Source organism: Cyprinodon variegatus, unplaced genomic scaffold (assembly GCF_000732505.1).
Source record: "Cyprinodon variegatus isolate N-32 unplaced genomic scaffold, C_variegatus-1.0 Scaffold5, whole genome shotgun sequence".
Lineage (NCBI taxonomy): Eukaryota > Metazoa > Chordata > Actinopteri > Cyprinodontiformes > Cyprinodontidae > Cyprinodon > Cyprinodon variegatus.
The window spans coordinates 782,567-803,940 of NW_015150458.1; the positions used below are offsets into that span (position 1 = coordinate 782,567).

Below are 21,374 nucleotides of genomic sequence, written 5' to 3' on the forward strand. Positions count from 1 at the left end.
ACTATACCTTTAAGTTGCCATAACATTCAATGTTGATTAATTTACCCTGGTTTTAAAAAAAACGACATAATTAAACTACATAATTAAACTTTTTTGTATAAAAACACCAGATACTTACAATTAAGCAAAAAATAGAAACAACAAAGAAATGAATAATATATTAAGTAAGCTTCTGTTTTATTTTGAAAGACTTTAAAGGACAAAATTAATGAGCTAAATGGAAAAGACAGAAGAGAAGGGGTGTAAGGTATATTCCCAAGGACAACCTTTGTCATCTTTAAAGATGAATACATAATCCATAAAACCTGCTGATCTTTTCAATTATCTCCGCCCTCTTGCACAAACTCTCCATTTCTCTTACCCACTCCCACAAGCTCACTTACCCAGAGACAGATGGCACAGGGATGAGGGAAACCAGACCAATTATTTATCTAATTATAACTTATCACTTAGTAGCATAATCCTCTGTTCTGCTAATGTTGAGCATTCATGCTGAGCTGATAACAGGAGGTTGGGTAAATCTAAATAAAATCCTTACACAAATACAATAGATTTATTACTATAATCTTTACCTATAATAATAATTTATATTTTTCACATTATAAAAGATTCATATCCAGCATCTGTGTGAGATTATTTTGTATCTTGGTATTGCCTTTGTAGTGTTTTCTGGATGTAATAAATTATACTTACATGCTGTTCTCTCTTGTCTGTCTTCCAAAGGGTAGAAATTAAGTCACTTTACCTTCTAAACATCATATAGATGAGTAAAATGAGTGGTGTTTCTTTTTATTTCATAGAAAATATCTCGACAATCTGTTTATTATATACAATGCACAAAATGCTAAATGCACAGGGAATGAAGAAAGGGAGGAGGGGATAAATGTAGCAGGAGCCAGGGTGAGTTCAAGCCCATGCTAATAGGGTAATTGCATTGATTTCCATTTAGCTCCACTCTCTGATGTTATTTACAGCGTTTAGCCCTGCAAACACCCCGCCCCCCTTCTCTTCTAGTTTGCTTTTAACCAGCTGTGACATGCTGTCAGCCCCTTTTCCCTCAACACCCTGCTCATATTCACCCTCATCACAACTGCCAAAACAGACAAATACATTATTTGGATATCATAAGCGGCCATGCTTACACACCCCTCCATCCTTATTCATTCCAGTATCACAGTTACACACTCTTTCCTTCTTTCTCTGGCCATCTGGCATGAGCACAGGGGTGCTTTGAAGTGGCTCCCTAGGTCCATCCAGTCTGAGAAGTGGCTGTCTGTTGTGGCATGAAAGGTCAATTGGGTCTTTTTTGGAACAAAGTGTAACAGAACTGTAAGCTCTACAAGTGGTAAAATCAGAGTATGACTTGTAGGTCAAGTCGCGTTTCATCTCAAAAGGATTTTTCATTGGAGATCATAGGGTCTTAGTTATAAGAGACGGTTAACCGCTGAATGGAACATGATGAAGAAAACAGTGTCATGATAGACAGATAGTGTAGACTAACTCTGTAGAGGTCCATCTTCTCTTTTCTCTCTGCAACAATAGATGATATTGGAACAAGGGAGAGACTGCATTAAAATGAGAATAACGCATTAGCATGCATCAGACGGTGCGCCGTATTAGTACAATATTAATGTGGTGGTCACGTCCAGGACAGAAACAAAGTGCATCAAGCTCATCATCACTCTTCTGCACATACCAAGGAGCTCCAACCAATCCTGCAATCAACCACGGTGGTTAAAAAGCAGCAGCAGATGAGGTAGATCTTAATGCCTGAGGTGTGTATTGGTAAGTACCTATTTTGGAACAGTGAAGAGTACGATTCAACAAGTCAGTTGGCTTTGCTGGGAGACTGACAAATTAAAGGAAAAAACCCCGCAAAAATGGCTGTGCATGCTTGGATAGGTGGATACGTTTACATAAGTGTCTCATATTACATATGAGAGGCTTAATAAATTAAATGTAAAAAAGATTTTTTGTTGTCGACTTGTTAAAGCATCAATGACACGGTTAAATGGTGTGTCAGGGATGGCAATTGAACATAATTTATTCTGCAGAATAGGTTACCAGTACACACTAAACAACAATGGTATTTAGAAGAATACACTGTAAGGACCGTCTGAAGCCCTGCATTATTTAGGTCACTGAGAATGCCAGTGCAGGGTGTAATCATGGGAATTATAGTGATTATTCTGCAGGTTTTCTGTTGTAAACTCCCAATTACGGTAACGTACGCACATATGACAAATGTTTCTCGGAAAAAAAACCTGATTAAGAACCAAAAAAAATAATAATATTAAGAAAAAAGCAATGAGCATGTCCTGTATGTGGAGATCTTAAATGATAACATTATAATAATCTTAAATGATAACATTATAATGATGGGGGGCGTCCTGTGGGTGGCTTTTTTTAAAAGTATGGATCAATTTGTCCATTTAGAGGGAGGATATCTAATATCAGACAAGTGTTGTCTTCATTTTATTCATTTATATGGAAGTGGCTCCTCCTGAGATCTAAACTATCAAATCCACATGCAATTAGTGAACACTTAGTGGATGAACGAGAATGAAAACAATCATATTTGCCAGGCAGAAATAAAACAAGATGTCTGTCAACATTATTTAGTAAGTGTATGTAATAACATGTCATGCTCTGTTACTGTTATGTTTGTTTCTATTCTATATGTTCTTCCCTCTGTGTTCATATATCTATAAAATAAATTCCTTATTGAGAGGTGTTTGCCTGCATTAGATAGCTGCCAGAAATGGAGCTATATCTGCAAAAAAATACTTTCGACTGATTGTGAAGAGGACAAAAGCACACAGGAGTAATGAAATGTCATTGTCCATGATCCATCAGTTTGAGTTAAGTTGCAGGACAACAAAAAACCTGGTCAATGGTCAGTATCAGTATTTTCTCTATGGGGGGCTGCTTCATAGTTACCCATATTATATGGTTCAGGGGTAATTAGAGTCAAAACAGTTTAAAAGCTGAAAGGTAAAATCCTTGAAACTAAGTTGATGTTACAATTGGTCCAATGTTTCGCAATATTTAACTGTATTAGCTGACCATCCTTAATATTTTGCCTCTAGTGTCATTGATGAAAGTACACACAATGCAGTGGAAATCCAAGCCTTATTAAAATGCTGTGCTGTTATTGTGAGTGCAGATTTGTTTATGACCAATATACACAAGTGGATGGAGTCCTTAACTAGAGCAGACTTTTTTTTCAAAGGAGCTCCAGAAGTCATTAACAAACCAAAGCGAAAAAGGAAAAAAAAAAAATCTGAACATCTGAGCAAAGGGAAAAGATGATTTTGTTCAAAATCTAAATAAATAACCATAAAAACAGCTACTCTGGGTTTTCTAATTAATTTTTGAACACTTCTTCTTCACTGCAAAGCAGATCTTTATTTTAACTTCTGTCTCGTTAGCAGCAGAGCACAAGAAACAACAAGAAAGACAAGTAGCTCATACCCTAGATTCTGTCACATATATCTGAGACTTCCCAGCGTCAAAGTATTAATGAAAACTGCAGCATCACGGTCGAACCATGACACTCCAGCAGCTAATGTATCACCCATTGGTTGTTTATTTTCTAGACACAGTAGCTTGATATTAACACAGTAGAGACTTTATTATGGAAGTGTATGTGCTATACATTTATAGAAATGTAACATACATTTTCTATATCGACAGGACACTGCTGTACAAATAGTGCTACCTGTTTGCCACCAGCCCTTGCTCCCCACAAGGCTATCTTAACCCAATAAGGGAACATCTATATTCCTTAGTGTCACAGACACTTTTAGGGATAATCCACACCGTTGCACAGTTTCTAGGTGGCTTATTGTTCGGCAGGTCAGGTTAGAGACTTCCCTTAAAGACGCAAGGGCCAACGGCAGGTAAAAAAAAGAAAAATGTTTCTTTTATTTGGCCGTTCCATTTAACATGCTTCCAGCCTTCTCTTTCTTAACCTCCTTTCAGCTCGTTTAATTAAATATTGAAGGCCCATTTGCTGTGTAAAGCATCCTTCCTCTAGCTATTAGAAACATCTTTTATATCTGCCAGCCCGTTTTCTTCCTTTTGGTCTTTAAGATGTTGAATTATTATTTGGAATAAAAAAAAAACAACCATACAGCAGAACATAATGGTGCCAATCTCATATTCTGCAAAGAGCTTCTAGTAATAGTAGTAGACATGCTATAACTTTGCTTTTAGAATCAAAATGATCCTTTGTGTCTCTCAAATGTCAAAAGCATGTGTAAAGATAAGGGCACTTTACATTTGGTAAAGGTATGTTCCCTCTCAATGTTCCTCCCTACGCTCCTTTCATTCTCCCCAGGGGCACTCAGCAACAGCAAGCAATGCACTGTAAGACGATAAGGGGGGGCTAAGGCGTTTCTATCCCCTGCAGAACATACACACTCAAAGGGATAAGCTATGGGATAGTCGGGATCCTGGATACACTGAAAACATGAAGAAGCAGATGTTACAAAGCGGAAGCGCTCATCTCGCTGCTAAGCAAGCTGGGGGGGAAAAAAGGAGGAGGAAGATGAGAGAATGGAGGGATTTAGCCTCCATCCAAAGGATGAAAACGCCATCTCCTCCTCTCAGATACAACAGACTCTTGCTTCTCTTTTCCTTTGGATCGCCAATACAGCCTACTTTTCATCTCAGTCAGTGTGCCCTCAAAACACCCACTACCATTGGACAACTGGGCTACTGACGACTGATACATGAAGTGTTTTGTAACACTTTGCATTCCAAAGCAACATAAGCTATGGCCACGAACACTGGAAACACGTTCATCAAGCCAAGTACAGGCTTCACACTCCTCCGACACACTCTCCCCATGCAGATGGTGTGTTTTAAGCCAGCAGGGATAGGTTCTGCATGTGTGTGTCTACGATTTGCATGCAAACCGGACGGCATCCCCTAGACATCTCACCTGGGGGACACGAAATTAGCACGGGCAAATTTATCTGCGCTTATTTTTGTTTTGATGGTAACAAGTCCATCTGCTGAACATCCTGTTCCACCAAGTGGAAGAGAAATAAAGAGAAGAGGATTGCTGTGTAGTCAAGCCCTCGGCCGTATTATCTTCACCCTGCTCTACATCACATCTACACTTTCTCCAATACAATGAGGGGCACAGATAACACCGCAAGGCCACAGTGTTGCTGCCACCATTACATCCTCCTCGGTGGCTTTCTGATCGAAAACTGAGGTGGCCAATCGGAGGAACAAAACAAGCAATTTCCTCTATGATGAGAGAAAAAAAAACAATACCACTCATTTAAATCACAAACTTATTTATACTGATATGCAGTTTACTTTTAAAAATCAAAAATTTTGCAGAAAATCCTGCAAAATGAAGATTTCTAATATATTTGCTTCTGTCTTCCAATAAAACCCCCAAAAAACCAAACAAACAAATAAAGTATTGCACTGGTTTCATTATACGTAATAATTATTCAATTCAGACTGTATTACAGATCAGGAAAAAAAGGTATGAGGAATCTACATGATTATTAATTAAACATGGTACAGTCTCTCCATGATTCCAACAACAACAAAAAAAAAAAGAGCTGTTATTGATTTAATTTCTAATTATCTAAATATAATGGCAACACATCCTGTTTTTAATTGAGACACAGATGGGAGTCAGACCAAATCAAAAAGCATTATGATTTCAGGAGAATGCATTGACTAAAGCCACAACATTAATCCAGTGTATATAAGAGGCTGATGTTGCTGTTATGAAGAGGTCTCTGGTTACGCTATACCAAAGTCTGGCATCAGACATCTTTTTCTTATCAGAATTAAAAGCAACTGCAACATTTTTTAAAGTGAATTAAAAGGTAAACATCCTTTACTGAAATGGCACCTTTTACAGGACTCCAAAGCACTGCAACTACATTCAGTCATTCACCCACACTGATGGTGGTAAGCTACATTGTAGCCACAGCAGCCCTGGGGTTCGCCGACAGAAGAAAGGCCGTCGTTCGCAGGTGCCACCTGTCAACACCATCAATAGGCTATGCAGGTGAAGTATCTTGCCAAATGATTGAGACGGATAGAGCTGGATGAACTCCTGCATCCTTTGCCAATGCTGCCTCTAAGGCTACATTCACACTGCAGGCCTTGATGCTCAATTCCGATTTTTGTAAAAACCGATGTTTTTTTTTGCGTTGCCGTTCATATTTCCAAATATATGCGACTTATATGTGATCTCTCTGCCATGCTTGTTGTTTTTCTTGCCGCTTCAGCGTAGCAAGAAGCAGAATAGTGACCTTTGTCGGGTATTAATGACGTTCAGGTCGGATGAATCCGACCTGGCCGTTCAGACACAGGTCGCATTTGAAAAGATCAGATTCGTATTGGATTCAGGACCACATAGCCTAGTGGCCTGGGTCGGATTGGAAAAAAATAGATCTGTGTATTTCAGACAGCCATGAAAAGATCAGATTCAGGTTGCATATGGGCAAAAAAATTGGATTTGGGTCACTTCAGGCTGCAGTGTGAACATAGCCTAAATGCAACTTTCTAGGATCAACATATGGACATTGAATTCACTTAAGGAAGTGAATCAAGAAAATATCTGATGGCAAGTGCATAGTTCTTTACTTCATTACTCACTTTGTTGGTTTGTTTGTGATCATGCAGAGTAAATGTAATACATAAATATTGTAATTCATGGTACAGCATCTGTTCTATTATCAACCAGACTGTTGAAGACTGGGTGAAATTTCTGTATTTTCTCTACACCAGTTTGCAGACGTTTCTGAGCAGTATTAAATACAGGAACTTGAGTTCGACCATACATACAAATGTTTAAGCATGCAGCCTTTTGCAAAAATGAATCAGCCACCCCATAATAACACTGCTGTGCTGCCCTATGACCCACATGGTGTGGTACAGCTGCCCAAAAATAAATACAAGCATATGCAAGGTGGCAAAGCCACCATGGCTTTGTGCAGGCTACTATGTTTATAGTATTGTGAAGTAACAAAGAATATTGGACTTAATTACTAAAAACCGCAACTCTTTTTTATTCATGGAAAAAATATAAATAATCTAAATTATATATGCGTAACCTTCTCTGTATGCTGCAAGCACTGAAACTGGTAGTGGAATGCGACTCCTGCATGTTTTTACATCTTAAAAGACACAAACAGGTTGATTTGCAATCACAGAACTAAACAAAAGCATAGCAGCATATTCATGTTTTAAAATTATTTTAATCCTTTAATTTATTTTTGATAAAACTGACAATTTTCATCCTGTTATAAGAATATCTATTTTTTATGTTTTGCTATTTTATTAGTTCAAAACAATGAAAAGATCAGAATTAAGAAAAAGTCTGATTTAATGAGCAGCTAGTTTGCATTGAAATATTTTGATCTAATTAGGGTATATTGTGGCGTAAAGAACTGCAGATTATAAGTGTTATCTTGCTTATCAAGACTTTATATCACTGCTTCTACAAGAAGATACGATTGGTGCACCTGGCCAAACTATGAAAACAAGATTTTAAAGGAGGTCATGTTTATCCTTGACTGAGAGCTAGCTAACTGTATTTATAGGTTTGTATTGAGGAGGTTTGGCTTGTTGTACAGATAGCGATCATGTGTGTATTTACAGTTGTCAGATACAGTTGAATCTCCTTTCTAAAAGCCCAAATCTTCTGAGGCCATTTAGAGCTGCTCCAAACGCAGCTTTGCTGTCACAGACCCACACTCCCTCTGTCGCTGCTCCCTTTGCTCCTCTTGGCAGTGTCTCCCCCTGCCGGCAGGTGCACACTCTGGTGGCAGCCAAAGTGCCAACCTGCCCTCCATATGCCCGCCTCCGCAGTGCCAGCTTACGCTTGCCACTCCCCACCAGGATTCAGCTGGTTGGCCCTCCCTAAATCTGTTCCTACTCCCAAAATGCTCACCCTCCCTCATACACAGACATGCCCTTTGTCTTTTCGTCTGTCTCCTTCTCTCTAACTGTCCAATATTTCCCTGTTTAGCCATTTTCTCACCTTCCCCTGAGTTTTTCTGACCTTCATCTGATGCTCACTACTCTCCTGAGCAGCCCCCCGGTGTGTCAAGCACTTTCTGACCTGAGTCTCAGAGACAGGAGCAGACACGATTAGAGTGACCAGCCAAACCACATCAATGGACAGGAGTGCAAGGACGACTTTGTGTTAGTTCAATGCACCATCCCTTACCTGGTGGTGCTCTTTGATCTACTTTGGCTTACAAATGTGCTGTATAGGGCAAAGGTTAAGACTACCTGCTCACCCCCTGCATCAATACAGAGATATCTGTATCAATACACCAAAGGAAAAAACATCCCAACTAAAAGATGTGGCATGTTTTCCCAAACAACAGATTGTCTGTGCATAGTCACTAGATTACAAGTGTCTATTGAAGATGCCATTATGAAGTACGCTAGTCCAACATCACAGTAGCTGGAAGGAATAGGTTCATGCATGCCTTTGGAAAACAGAATAAAAATGCTGCTCAGAGCCCAAGCAAAATAAGTAGGTTCATCTGAATGGTGGCAGGTTTTTTTTTTTCACCAAACCATTCAGTAGTCAGTTACAGACCAGCTAGACTTAGACAGAGAGCTCTCATTGTGAAGCAAGTTCATCGTTGGAATGTTCTACATACTAAAGTTTTTAATCATCATAGAGTGCCATTTTGTTGGGATTCCAGGCTACTCTTATACAATATTTCTCCTGATAGGACCGTAATTCACAGTGTGTATCTTAAGTTCATGAACTCATACTCAAGCTGCCGACTTTACGTTCACATTGTCTGTGTTGGTGCGACATTGTGCTATGCATTGATACTGATGGCATTAAAGACGTGACATTCTTTCTCCTTTTCTGTTACACTTTGGTCAGACATTTCTTACATTTCTAAAAAGGATGTTATGTGACCCTCATACAGTGGAAGACATAGGAAAGCATGGTTTCCGATAGACATTTTGTACAAAATGTCTACAGACTTAAATGCAGAGAATGAGATCTGTCCTCAGCGCATGATACTGAGTTATTTTTGGGGGGAGGGTTAGCCGAAAAAGCTTTCACAAACACAAAGTGATGGAGCTGTAATCCCGTGCCTTCTCCTCATTACCCCTCCATCTCCTCCTACGGAAATCATCTGACCAGTTCTAGAGTGTCTAATTCAGGTCACATCCATCTTCTACCATCCATCATTGAGCCTCTCAGCCTCACACTCGGCACACACGCAAATTTCCTGTGCAGCACTAATTCTGAGAGGATATTAAATCCAGTTCTTGCCCTATTCAAAGCCACCATCTACGAATGACAGGCAGCAAGGAAGAGTGAGCGAAGGAAGATGCGGACAAGGCAGGAGAAGATTGAGAGAGGGGGAAAAGAAGAGAGAGAGAGGCCTTGCCTTGAGTCATCTCCTGTCATTAACAGGATGTGATGAGCTCTCGCCGCTCTCTTAATCTGCATCCCATGATTCAATTCCACTTCCTGTGTGCCGAAAGCATAGAAGCTCAGCACCAATCATCCACACAAACAAGAACACAACTCAGCGACATCCTCAGCAAATAAAGTGGGAGACAGCGGTTATTCATTCATCAAACCAGACTACAAAATTACACCTCCCACTAATACAAGGCCCTCGCATGCTCATTTTACCCTCCTTTTAATTTTTACATATAGGGATACGGGCATTTACCAACTCATCTATAAACACTGTGACCTGTTTTTTGTTTCCTTCTATGGATTCCAGATACTCACTGAGGCAAATGACACCTGACATGGACAATTAGCATATGACACTTGGAGGAGGTGTGAAGACAATATGACAAACTACGTGACAATATCATAAGTGAATGCTTGTCATGGGCGAGGGGACTGGTCATTGAAAAGGGCAAGTGTCAAGAACCTAATCTTAGAAGTTTCCTTTTGATTCTTTCGCACAAAATACATATATAATTTCATGGGACTTTTAAAAAAGTATTTTTTGCTCCTGTGTTGTTATTTGTCCTCTCCCCTCTCCTTTCATCTTTGAAAACCCAACACTAGTTAGAACAGGAACTGAGTCATTATATTTCATTTGTGTCATTTTTGAGCTTATTTCCATGACTGAAGGTTTATTTTAACTGTTAAAAAAACAAAATCCATAGAGATCTAATTTAATCTGCATTTGTCAGCTGTGGACAGTGTGCTGATCTGAGACGTCTCACAATAAAGTGAGAGAGACTTTATCAAAACAGTCAGACATGATGTCTCAACTGCCTGACTGGTTCTAGACAGGGAGAGAATTGATCACATGTTACTGAACCTCTGCAGCAGATAAAAAGACACTCAACCAGATACAACAATCAGACGCAACATTATTGCCACTAATTAATAAAAAAACAAAAAACAAACGTTATTATAAGCACCAAGAAAATATTTTGTATTTGAGGCAGAAAGACTAAGAAAGGGTAAGTATTTAGGCAAGTCTGGTGACTGGGTTAGATGCAATGACCAGTATCTATATACATCACTGGAAAGAAATAACATCTTTGAACTGATGACAGGATCATGGGTGGTAAATATTGGTAAGTGAATGTAAGGAAACAAGTTAGGCCCTTTGGGTCCAAACCCACAGATCAGCTACTGTAATTTAATTTGCTCACTTTAAAGGTAGAGTGAAGGATTTTCACAAATTTTTGAAAAGACCTGCCCTCTCCACTTAATAAAAAAAATAAAATAAAAATGCACATACACAACCATGTACCCACTCTCAAGAGGGAATGCCTATTAAACGAGGGCGAGAGCATGCACTAGTCCATTTCTCCTCATGCACGCTCTGTTTAAAAGATCCTGTTAGCATCGCTCACACAAGTTTACTTTCCAAAAGAGGATTTGCAATTTATATAAACATATCACCAGAATGATTGACAATTAGGAGGACCCTTTATTTTGATGATCCACCTGGAAAAAAGAACATCCTCCACTATCCCTTTAAGGTTGGGTTTGGTAGACAAATATGCAGTTAATCGCGATTTTCTCAGTGCCATTATTGACCCCATTTTAATGACCAAAGATAGGCTTCAGATATGTCTTAGCAGGTCAGAGGTGCTATGTCATCACAAAATTAGGCAGGTGAGCATAATGTAGTACCTATATCTACTGTGTTATTTTTACATGCATCTGTTAGGATCAAAATAAGGAATAATATATATTGTTTCTGTCATGTGTTAAATATTAAACCCAAAAATAAACAAATATTTCGATAAAGATAATTAACTAAGCAAAAGTTTAAGTGAATATGATGGGTAGCTATTAAACAATCAGACTTGAGAAATATTTTTGTGTTAAAGTTCATCAGGAAACGTCAAGAGGCATTTAGATTTTGTGCTTTGAAACAAATTGATCTAAACAGGCATTTTAAACTTCCACCCAAAATAACTTCACATAAATAACCTTTGGGTTTTTTTCTAGTATACAATTGAATTCACATCTGGTTCAAGTGAAGAGTAGATACATTTCAAAATCAATATCACCCTTTGTTTATAAAATGAGGATATCTGAAAAACTTAAGTGACAGACTCTTCTGACTTTTCTTACTAAGATCTTCCACAAGATACAGCATGTGCAAACAAATAAATGTCTCTAATAGATACCTCTAAGAGAGCTGAGCCATTCTTTTTTCATTAGACGAGGGTATATGGAGTACAGTTAACTTATACAACAATCTATATATTCATTTGCTACGTCACAAACATAAATAAATGAGTGGGGATAGAGATTGTGGCCCCAGCCTGTCTGGAGAAAAAGCCTGTCCTGCATGTTTGCACCATTCTGAGACCATCTTTACCATCCACCTGAAATTTTGGCTTACATGGTGTTATAGGAGAACACAGTGTCAAGCATCCTGCAGAGATACTGTGCTATGACTGTGCTGCAGGGCAAAATCAATACAACTTTCTCACCTTAAAAAAAGGCACACTCACCTTATCCAGCTTCACTTCATGCCTGCCTTTTAAAGCATGGTGGCTTATAAACTTGCTATCTCTTCCATACTTGTTCTAATAAAATCACCAATAGTAAAGCAGATGTGCATGTGCTAAAATCAAACAATTTACATTGAGTCTTTGTGTGTGTGCATCTGAATCCCTGCATGCAGGGAGGGCTTAATTAGAGTTCTCTATACTCTAATTTGATTAGTGGAAGTGAAAGAAGATGAAGGCAATTAGGGCACAGTTATTTCTGCTGCTGGAATAATGTCTCAACAAAGAGGTGACAAAACACACACAAACACTCATATTTAAAGAAAAAAAAAAAAATGCTATCGAGCCCACATTCCTTTTTTCACACATTACACTCAAAGGGTTCACAAGAGTTTACAGTGACTCAACCCTGAAGAGCAGAGGTGAACATCTGAGTGTTTGACGAGCATGCCAAATGTGATATGTGCACATGCAGATGGCTGTAAAGAAACCGTTTACCAGCATCTGTATGTGTGTGTGTGTCTGTGTGTGTGTGTCCGTGTGTGTGTCGGTGCTCTGTCCACAGCCGCAGAGGAGCTGAACAAACAAATCCACATCCAACACAATGCATTACACAAACTGCATTGCATCTCCCTGGTACCAAACTGACAAGACTACAAAAGGGAACATAAATGCAGAGAGAGAACTGACAGAGGTCCATAAATCATACACACTGCTGTCATACTAGGGAAGTCTACGTTAACCCCCCCTCCTCCACCACCACCACACACACAGTTGTTTGCATATTAAACTTAAACTGGAAAATATATACCATTCCAGGTCCTGACATAAGATAACAGGAAGGATTTTTTTAATATCACACTATAAAAAAACTTAAGCATTAATTTAATAGCTTATTTATTATTTTTGAAGCCTTTAACATTTAATTCAACTATTTCAGCCACCTAGCGAAAGAAGAGCAACAGTGCAAAACCTTATTTTGTTAGGTTATTTTATAAAAATTTTTTTTCACATTTCTTTTTCAGACTTAAATGCCTGCAGAGTAAAACCACCCATCATTCCCTGTATAAGCACTGATTAGTGATCACCAGGTCAAACATTTATTCCTCTCTAAGTCGTTAAAACCTCAAAAAGCAGAAACAGAAAACACTCTGATGCACCTTCACGGGGTTTGATTTTAATGTCATGCAAGAGACAAGAGACTGACGCATAATCATTCAGTTATTATTTCTTTATTTTCTGCTTGATCCAAAACTGCTGCCTTTATCCAGTCACTAAGGGCAACTTTTATCTGTTTTACGTCATCCCTCTTAGAATAACAAATCAGAAAGGATCCAAAAATCAAGATCAATGCATAAGTAGAGCTTTGATATGTCTGCTTCTGGAGCTCACTCCATACAGTCCCTGTTAGTGACTAGTGCCCAGAGATGGTTCAGGAGCTGCAGGTTTTGAAGGTTAGAGTTTAACAGCTCTGGGTTTATGAGGAGGTTAACGGGGCAGCCGGTGTGACGAGCCACCTTCGACCATTACAGCCACGGCTGAGGCGGTGCCACCTGCGGACCGACGTGGAACAGATGCTATACAGTGTATGGGTCAGAGCTTTTATAGCAAGGGCAGAATGAGAATGGGAGAGAAAGAGTAGGCGAGGGTGTGTGAGGCGGGAGGGGGGGAGTCGGGGAGAAAGGGCAAGGGAGCTGGTAGTCTATCATTGTGACTGCTTTACTGCCATTCCTGCCATCTAATGACAGAGCTGTCGGAGCACATGGAGCGGGAGGGATGGAAGGATAGCAGGAATATGAGGCAGAGAGGGAGTAAAACAGATAAATGGATACAATGATAGAGTGAAGTGAGGGATAAAAGCATAGAGGGAGGAGGAGAAGGACACCAAGAGATGGCCGACACTTGAGTGGATGCTTGCATAAAGAGATGAAGATGCAGAGAAAGAGATTTGTGGGAATTGATCGAAGGAGATGGTCTCGGTTAGGAATACAAGGAAGGAAGGATATTGTACTTAATTGGATCTAATGATTTCAGTGCTGCACAGATAATCTTCTAACAAAGTATGGATTCCTCTGGCGGATTTATCAATGGGAGATCTCCTGAGGCTAATGTTACCAGCGCATTCAGATTTACCCCCATACTGTATTGTCCTTTTTTTTTTTTTTACTTTCTTTGCAGGAATCATGAGTGATTAGTCCACACTTTGATCCAGGGCTTAACACCCAGTATCGCAAGCACACATATTGATTATCCTTGTAGGAGCGTGTCTGAGACACAGAAGAAAGATGTTTTGTCCATCTTGTTGGTTCTCTCAAAATTGATTTTAAAAGAGAGGCAGGGAGGTGGGAACATAGTGCACCACAATAATCAAAGTGGGATGGCTGCAGATTTATCTGTTCCCTCCTTCCACTTATAGCATGCAAATTTCACTTTAAAAGGTGTGTAATATGTTTTTTTTTTTCTTATTTTCTGCCATGTATATTATGTTTCCTTACTAGATTCAACTAACAATATGAGCAAAAGAATGATGTATGCTTTAAAATCAATCCTTAAAAGTTAAAAACAATTCAAAGGACTTGGTTTCCAAGGTTTAAAGATGTTTCTCACCCCCTCCAGGAAGCTTTCTCAATTCAAATGTCTTGATCCGCAGTGAGTTTGAGGCTTTATATAGACAAGGCCTTGTATTGCTTGGAAACAAGCTAATTAAAATCAAGTGCTCCAACTTTTTTTTCTGATGTGTCTAAGGAATAGCAAAGAACAGTTTAGTTTTGAATCTTTAATGAACATCCAAATGTTTTTATTGACTTGTAGAGAAAGAAAACTTACACTTAAATAATAAAGAGCAGGCAAACAAAAAAAGGTTGTGTCTGGGATTTGAACCTGGCTTCTTACTTCTGTTAGGCAAGAGTGCAAACTCCACATCCTACTGTGCAGAATCAGACAGTAACTTAAAAATAGGCAGGTAGATTTTATCACTGTTTCTCTCCAATCTAACATTTGTCTTCATGAAGGATAGTCATAGTTGTTTCTTTTTACAAAATACATTTCTCTGCATCTTTATCCCTTTTAGCTGCATTTTTTCAGTTGTATTTCTGTATTTAGTTCCTCCTTTTTCATGTATTTGATAAATATTTTTTTTACTTTTTATACATTCTGAAAATATTTGTATGTCTTCACTGATTAGTTACAATTTAATTATTTATTTTATGCTCTTTGTTTCTTTTTTTAGGAGCTTTATTAAAATTTTTTTTTGTTTTGGAGAAGACACTGGATAAAGACACTAGGTAGAAATGTAACTTCCTTCAAAATAATCACACTCATCTCAATATAACAGTTGAAATATTCAAAACTCTTTGGGTAAATAGTATTTTCTTTTTATTAATGCTTTTAACCGTTTTGTTTTTTTTGCAGGAATGCGTTTTTTTTTTTTATCCTGTACTAAATATTGCTGTGCACAATGTTGAAAGAAGGCTTCTGTAAGTATGAAGTTTAATCAACTAATTTAAATCTAAAGCAGGTTTTTTTTGTTAAGAAAATAGAATAGAATAGAAAATCTATTTATTGTCCCACAATGTGGAAAGTCTGGTGTTACAGCAGCAAAAAGATTATAGAAAAAATGGTCAAACACGTGTGAACCTTAGAAGAGTGTATAAAAATAACAATAGTATAGAGTTAAAAACTAAACAAAGAAAATACTGTACTGTAAAGTGTAACCGGTCTGCCTGCAACCGGTTCTAACAAGTGGACTGCAGTACTATGAGGTTGTAGAAAAATTGTTTCGATTTTAAACAGTTTAAATGTTGTTTAAATGTTCAAAATGTTGTGATTCTGTGGTTTGCTGCAGGAAAATGTCAGCTCCAGTTGCTTTGCAACCTCACTTTACGTATGACCTCTTCGGAATGTGGTTTCCAAAGAATAAAAAAACAAGAAAAGAAAAGCAAAGAAATAGACTCCTTCTTCAATGCCTTCCTCCCTTCTCCCCCTTTCTTCTTCTCCCTGATTGACCAAACTACTCTAAAAGGAAATAGACACAAAAACAGAGCTGACACATTTGTGCAAGGTTCAAGTAAAGGGATACATGAAAGTCGGATTTGGGAAAAATAAAGAGAATTTAGTTATTTAAGGTAAGAGAAACGTATAGTAAGAAGAAGAAGTAAAAGAAAAAGTGAGTATGAGGCATTGCTGCAACAAGTGACCTAACCTCCATTTTGAAGTGGTTGCTCTCTGGCCCTGCTCTACCTCAACTGTGATGTAAATGCGACCCAAGTTCAAGTGCTTCTCAGCTCCACCTTTATATCTGCGCCCCACGCCGCTGTTTGCTCTTAATACATTTCTGTCTGCATTCCGCCTGCTTTCTTTCCATCACAACCACAGCTACACCTCCCACAAACACACACAGCCCCTTCCTTTATATTTAACCCAACCTTTTTTGTTGTCAAATAATCATGGGGAACTAGCATGTGTCTGACATGGTCTCCAAGGCAACGGCGGTTAAGACGGGAAGGCAGGCAGGGGCTCATTCAGTCGTTGAATGAAAGAAGGGGGTAGAGAAGAAGCAACCCACAGTGTCGCTCTAACCCACACACACACATATGCACATATTAGCCTGACTAGCTTTGGCCTCTGTCACAACCAAGACCCTTTCCCTCTGTCTGAGGGGTCACACAGGGCAGTCCGTATGCACATGCACACACACTGAGCAAAGAAGAGTCGGTAATGGGGTGATCAAAAAGCATGATGAGAGGACGTGAGAAGAGGTAGATGAAGGAGATAATGGGTGTAAAAGTCCTGAGGTGACAGGGAAGGTGCCAATTTTTCTTTTTTCTTAAATCCTTCAATGTTTTCATTTTATTATAAACAACATTTTATTTCCTTTCCTCCCTCTTATATCCTTAGTACTGATTCCTACAGCTCTGCTTTGAACATTCGCTACCTTGAGAGCAACGAGCAGTCCGGTCAGGGGGTTAGAGACATGGAGAAGAGTGCTGCATTCAGTCCTTTGTCCCTGTCTGCAACCTCTGACACAAGCACCTCTGCACGTCTCTTTATGTCTTTATTTCTCGCACAGTAGGATCTCAGTGGCCTTTATCAGCAAATATCCATTTCAGCCTCCCCCAATCCCACCCTTCTCTGTAAAGAAGAGATGGAAAGCAGGACTCTGGATGCAGGAGAATCAAATACAAGAACAGGATAAAAAGCTCATAAAGTGGAAAAATATGCAAAGATTTTTTTATTTGGATCACTTTTATTGCTTTGATATTAACAAAATTAGTTATTTGTCATAAATGCAAAGCTACTAATACTTTACGTAAGGCTGGGTCAATGGTACTTGTGTTTTGCCTTTTTAATGACCTATTAAATTGCTGGTAAAAATTGCATCCTTTAGAGGTGTTTTTATTATGCCCAAGTCATACAAAATGAGGTTTGCAAACCACATAAAATGTAAAAATAAAAACACTTTTTTTTATAGCAGCATGCATATCACTTTGCAAGCATCTTATAGCAGCACAGATCTATCTAATCCAAGCAATATAAAACAATATTACAATTGCAAACCCTCATTAAAAGTAGTATTGGGTAGACTTGTATAGTTAAGGTTTTCTGCATTCCCGCTCAGCATGCTGTGTTTATAAGGCCAGTTGTGTTACCTATGAGGCTCAAATCTAACATAGACTTTAGTGTTTAAAATGTTCTGATAGAAAAGAAAGAAGGAATGGTTTTAAATATGGTAATCACAAAATTCGACATTAATATTGCAATTGTGTCATCATGGTAATCTAACAGTAATCAAGACCAATTAAACACTCGACTAATACACTGTTTTCAACTCTGCTCGGATTGGTGATAAAATGACAACAGTAACAGGTTAGAGAGCGTTATTATTAATTAGCTTGATGGCACAACATAAGAAAGTTTTTTCTTCTGTATTGTTAATTATATGGGGTCAGAATGGGATCAGAAGCTGGGAAAACAACTATTGTTGTAGAGTTCAAATGTCAACTGCAGTTTTCTATGTAACAGGTGGGAAAACACATCCTGCATGCCATGGAGTAAAAACAGGAACACTTTTACTCATTTATGGGTATTTTTTCATCCAACAGCACACACATATTTCAAGTAAATAGGACAGCTTGGCACAAAATATCATTTCTGTTCTTTTTTTTCCCTGAAGTTCATCTGTGTCTGATTCTCAATTTCTTCTCCCGTCTGCCTTTCTCTTTCCCTCCCTCACAGCTTCTCTCTTGGCTCTCGTCTCCACAATCAGTGCCCAGTGAGCCGTGACACGCACTTAAGCGCCGACCGGTGGTAACCTCACGCTGCCTTAGCACTCAGTTTTTTCACACACACGTTACCACAAAGCTACACATGTGCATGTGTAAATGCATGCATATTCACCAAACACAGAAAAACACACAGACAATGCATGCAGATGCGTGTAGAAATCCATACGTCGGCCTTTGTTGGGTGTTGCTGCATAGCTGCGTTAAATAAAACATTCAGCCAGTTAGAGTCCTGTTTACCTGCTGGCTTTCACGCTGATAAAAGGCTCAGAGGTTAAAGAAACAGAGCGAGTGCTGCTGTCACACAGCATTACAAGCGCAGGTTCAGTCCTCAACACAGTCAGCACAAAGAAGAATTTGCCTTAAAAGCAGCCCTGCCCTAAATCTCCAACCTTAATTGAACTTTACATCACAAAAAAACTACAAAACACACTGATGTACATCGTTGCAATAATCACTGTGCAAAAACTGAAATGAGCTTACCTGGTAAATAGTAAAGTGGTGCTTTCAGTCCAAACATTGTCACTGTTTACGTGTCATGAAGCAAGAGCAGCTCGTATAAAACAGGCAGGCAGCCGATTCCGTCCTGGATGACTGAGCGAGAGAGGGACGGTGCCCTCACAGCCACCCAGAAACAAGGCTCTGTGTGTGGTGAGGCTGGGCTGGAACTCAGCCTGTCATCCCTGCTCTCTGGTCCTCTCTAACCAAGCGTGAGGCTGGGACCGCCCAGCCAGCTAAAGAGACACACACACATACACAAACCCCTCAGACAGTCACACGGATGCACACAGACAGAGTGGTGCAAGGGTCACCCCCTGATCACGCCCCCGCTCTCGACCCGCTCGCTCTCGCCTCAGATCCCCCCGAGCAAAGGGTCACGCACTCGCTGTCCGTTTCTAAGCGGCAGCAGGAAGCTCACTCTCTGCTGCGTTTTCTTTCATGAACCCTCACGGGCACACACCCAGAGATGGGACAGTGGGGGAAGAGATGTAAAAGCAGGCTGGTCCGGAGCCAAGAAGAGGAGAAGAGAGGTAGAAGGGAGAAGAAACCCAGGCTGGGTAAATCCTACAGACGAGAGCAAGCCACTGATTCCTGGGTCTTTTATCCCTCTATCCAAGACAGATGATCAGAGGGAGAATGCTTCCTCTGCTTCAGCTGCAACTATCTCCCTTTCTTGCTCTGGGATTTTCTCAACCTCCCTATTTCCCTCCCTCTCTTTCTCTGCCGATACAGAGAGAAGGAGGTGGAGAAGAGGAGGATGGAAGGAGGGCAGAATGAAGTCCCTCCAGGCATCAACACAGCCAGAAAGTGAGAAAGGGTGTGCATGTGCAAATGTGAGGATGTGTGTGTATGTTTGTGTGAGAGAAGTGGTGGAGGTAAAGTAAAAGGAGATAGAGGGGGCAGAAGAAAACACCAGCCTGGGTTGATGCCTCAACCCGAGGAGGAGAGTGGCTTCAGTTCAATTTCGAGTCAGGGAGACAGCTGATTGCACAGCCCCGGTGACAGCGAGAGGCCAACGACTATCAAGGGAGCATCTGTTCACACTGTATCAGACAGTAGGAAAGGATTGACCGACAGCAAACGCAGAGAGACAGCAAAAGGGAGTGAGGGAGAGAGTGAGAGAGGATTGCAGGTCTTCAAGGGCAGCTCACAATAGAACAGCTACGTGTTTGGAGGAGGAAAATACAAAAGATCCCCCGCCTCCGTTCTCCTCTCTGAAAATGAGAGTCCTCGTCTCTGTCTGCGAATGTGTGGGTGCGTTTGTGTGTCCGTCTAGGATACTTGGCTTGTGCAGCCTGGTGCACAGACTGCTCACCATGCTGCTCCGACAGCCGACTATCCCCCAACCTCTCTCTCCCTTTATAGACACACAATTTTGAATAAACACATAAACATCCTGTGTTACTCTATGACCTGCTCTGCACACAAACCTGACTGAGACAGAGGCAGTAGGGGTCTGATAAGAAAGCTATGTGCTGGGAAATGTCCACAAATATTCAAATGCACACATATAAACTCACACAGAATAACAGGAGCGGAAAAGAAAGGAACCGGGACGATTCATGTCATTTCCAAGGAATTCTGTAAAAAACATTTTGTGGGAAAGAGAAAAGAGAGTAGTTCAGCAAGCAAGAGAAACGAGGCACATCTAGGGGGTGCAATGCCTTCAAGAGGATTCACAGGACAGGAAAAACAAACCTACAACACATTCCACGAGCACAACAAGCACAGCGAGAGAGTGGGAGTGCGAAAGGCATGCTCACAGGCAAATGGGGCAAATAGCTGCTAATAGGGACCGATGCCTTGAGAAGGAGACTGAAGCAAGTGCAGAAGAGGCGGATGGAGGGTTTCCACAGATCAAGATATGGAAGGAGCAAGGAGGAGGGGGAAGTTATTCTAGGAACAAAGACCCTTTTACAAATACAAAGAAATCAGCAAATATTTAATGTTGCAACAGCAAGTAGGAGACAGATAAAGTTAAATATTTCAGCATATTCCCTACTACCTTCATGGAGTTCAACGTGTGTAAAAAAAAAACTTATCATCGCTCAAAGGCTGAGCGTGCCTCCGTGCTGTTTTGTTCAGGTGAGCATGAGAGGCAGGTGTCGAAGTGTCTCGCACCCTGTTGGACAGGCTGGGAGGTGACGTGCCTTCCCGCCTCAAGGCTCTGCAGCTTTGATTACACAATGACAGACACAGACTGACAGAAAAGCAGCTGAAAAGACAACATCCTTCTCCGGCGAGGAGGACGGAGGACAGACACAGAACCAGGAGCAAGATTCAGTCAGCAACGGGACTTTGGTGTATGAGCTCAGACATTTTTTATTATAACACTGAGAGGAGCAGGGGACTGCTTAACTGATGCAAACATATTTAAGTTTGTTTTCTGCTCTCTAAATTAAATTGAAAGCCCTAAGACTATTGTCAATGCATGAGCCTGGAAAGTTTGGATAGATGTACTGTGGTATGTAAATAGGACTCGACAAAAAAAAGCATAAATTAAAAACAATGCAAACATGTGGCAGTGCGGATTCTGTGTGAAAGTGTGATTTTGCAAAACTAAACGGCTATGCTATCATTTTTCATAGGAAAACAATATAATTTTTGCTGTACCTTTTTGCA

The 21,374-nt window shown here is 40.0% G+C and overlaps 1 protein-coding gene across 3 annotated transcripts in view; it reads right to left on the reverse strand.

The window, feature by feature from the left end:
* Positions 1-21,374, reverse strand: part of gse1 (Gse1 coiled-coil protein) — a 199,624-nt gene that overhangs the window by 58,906 nt on the left and 119,344 nt on the right. Inside the window, exon 1 of one of the 3 annotated variants that reach the window (XM_015374067.1) lies at positions 18,735-19,405. The exons of the other annotated variants lie outside the window; for them this stretch is intronic. Coding sequence (XP_015229553.1) covers positions 18,735-18,771 — 37 coding nt within the window. The 5' untranslated portion in view covers positions 18,772-19,405. Of the gene's footprint in view, positions 1-18,734; positions 19,406-21,374 lie in introns of those variants that run through there. 3 annotated transcript variants of the gene reach the window in all.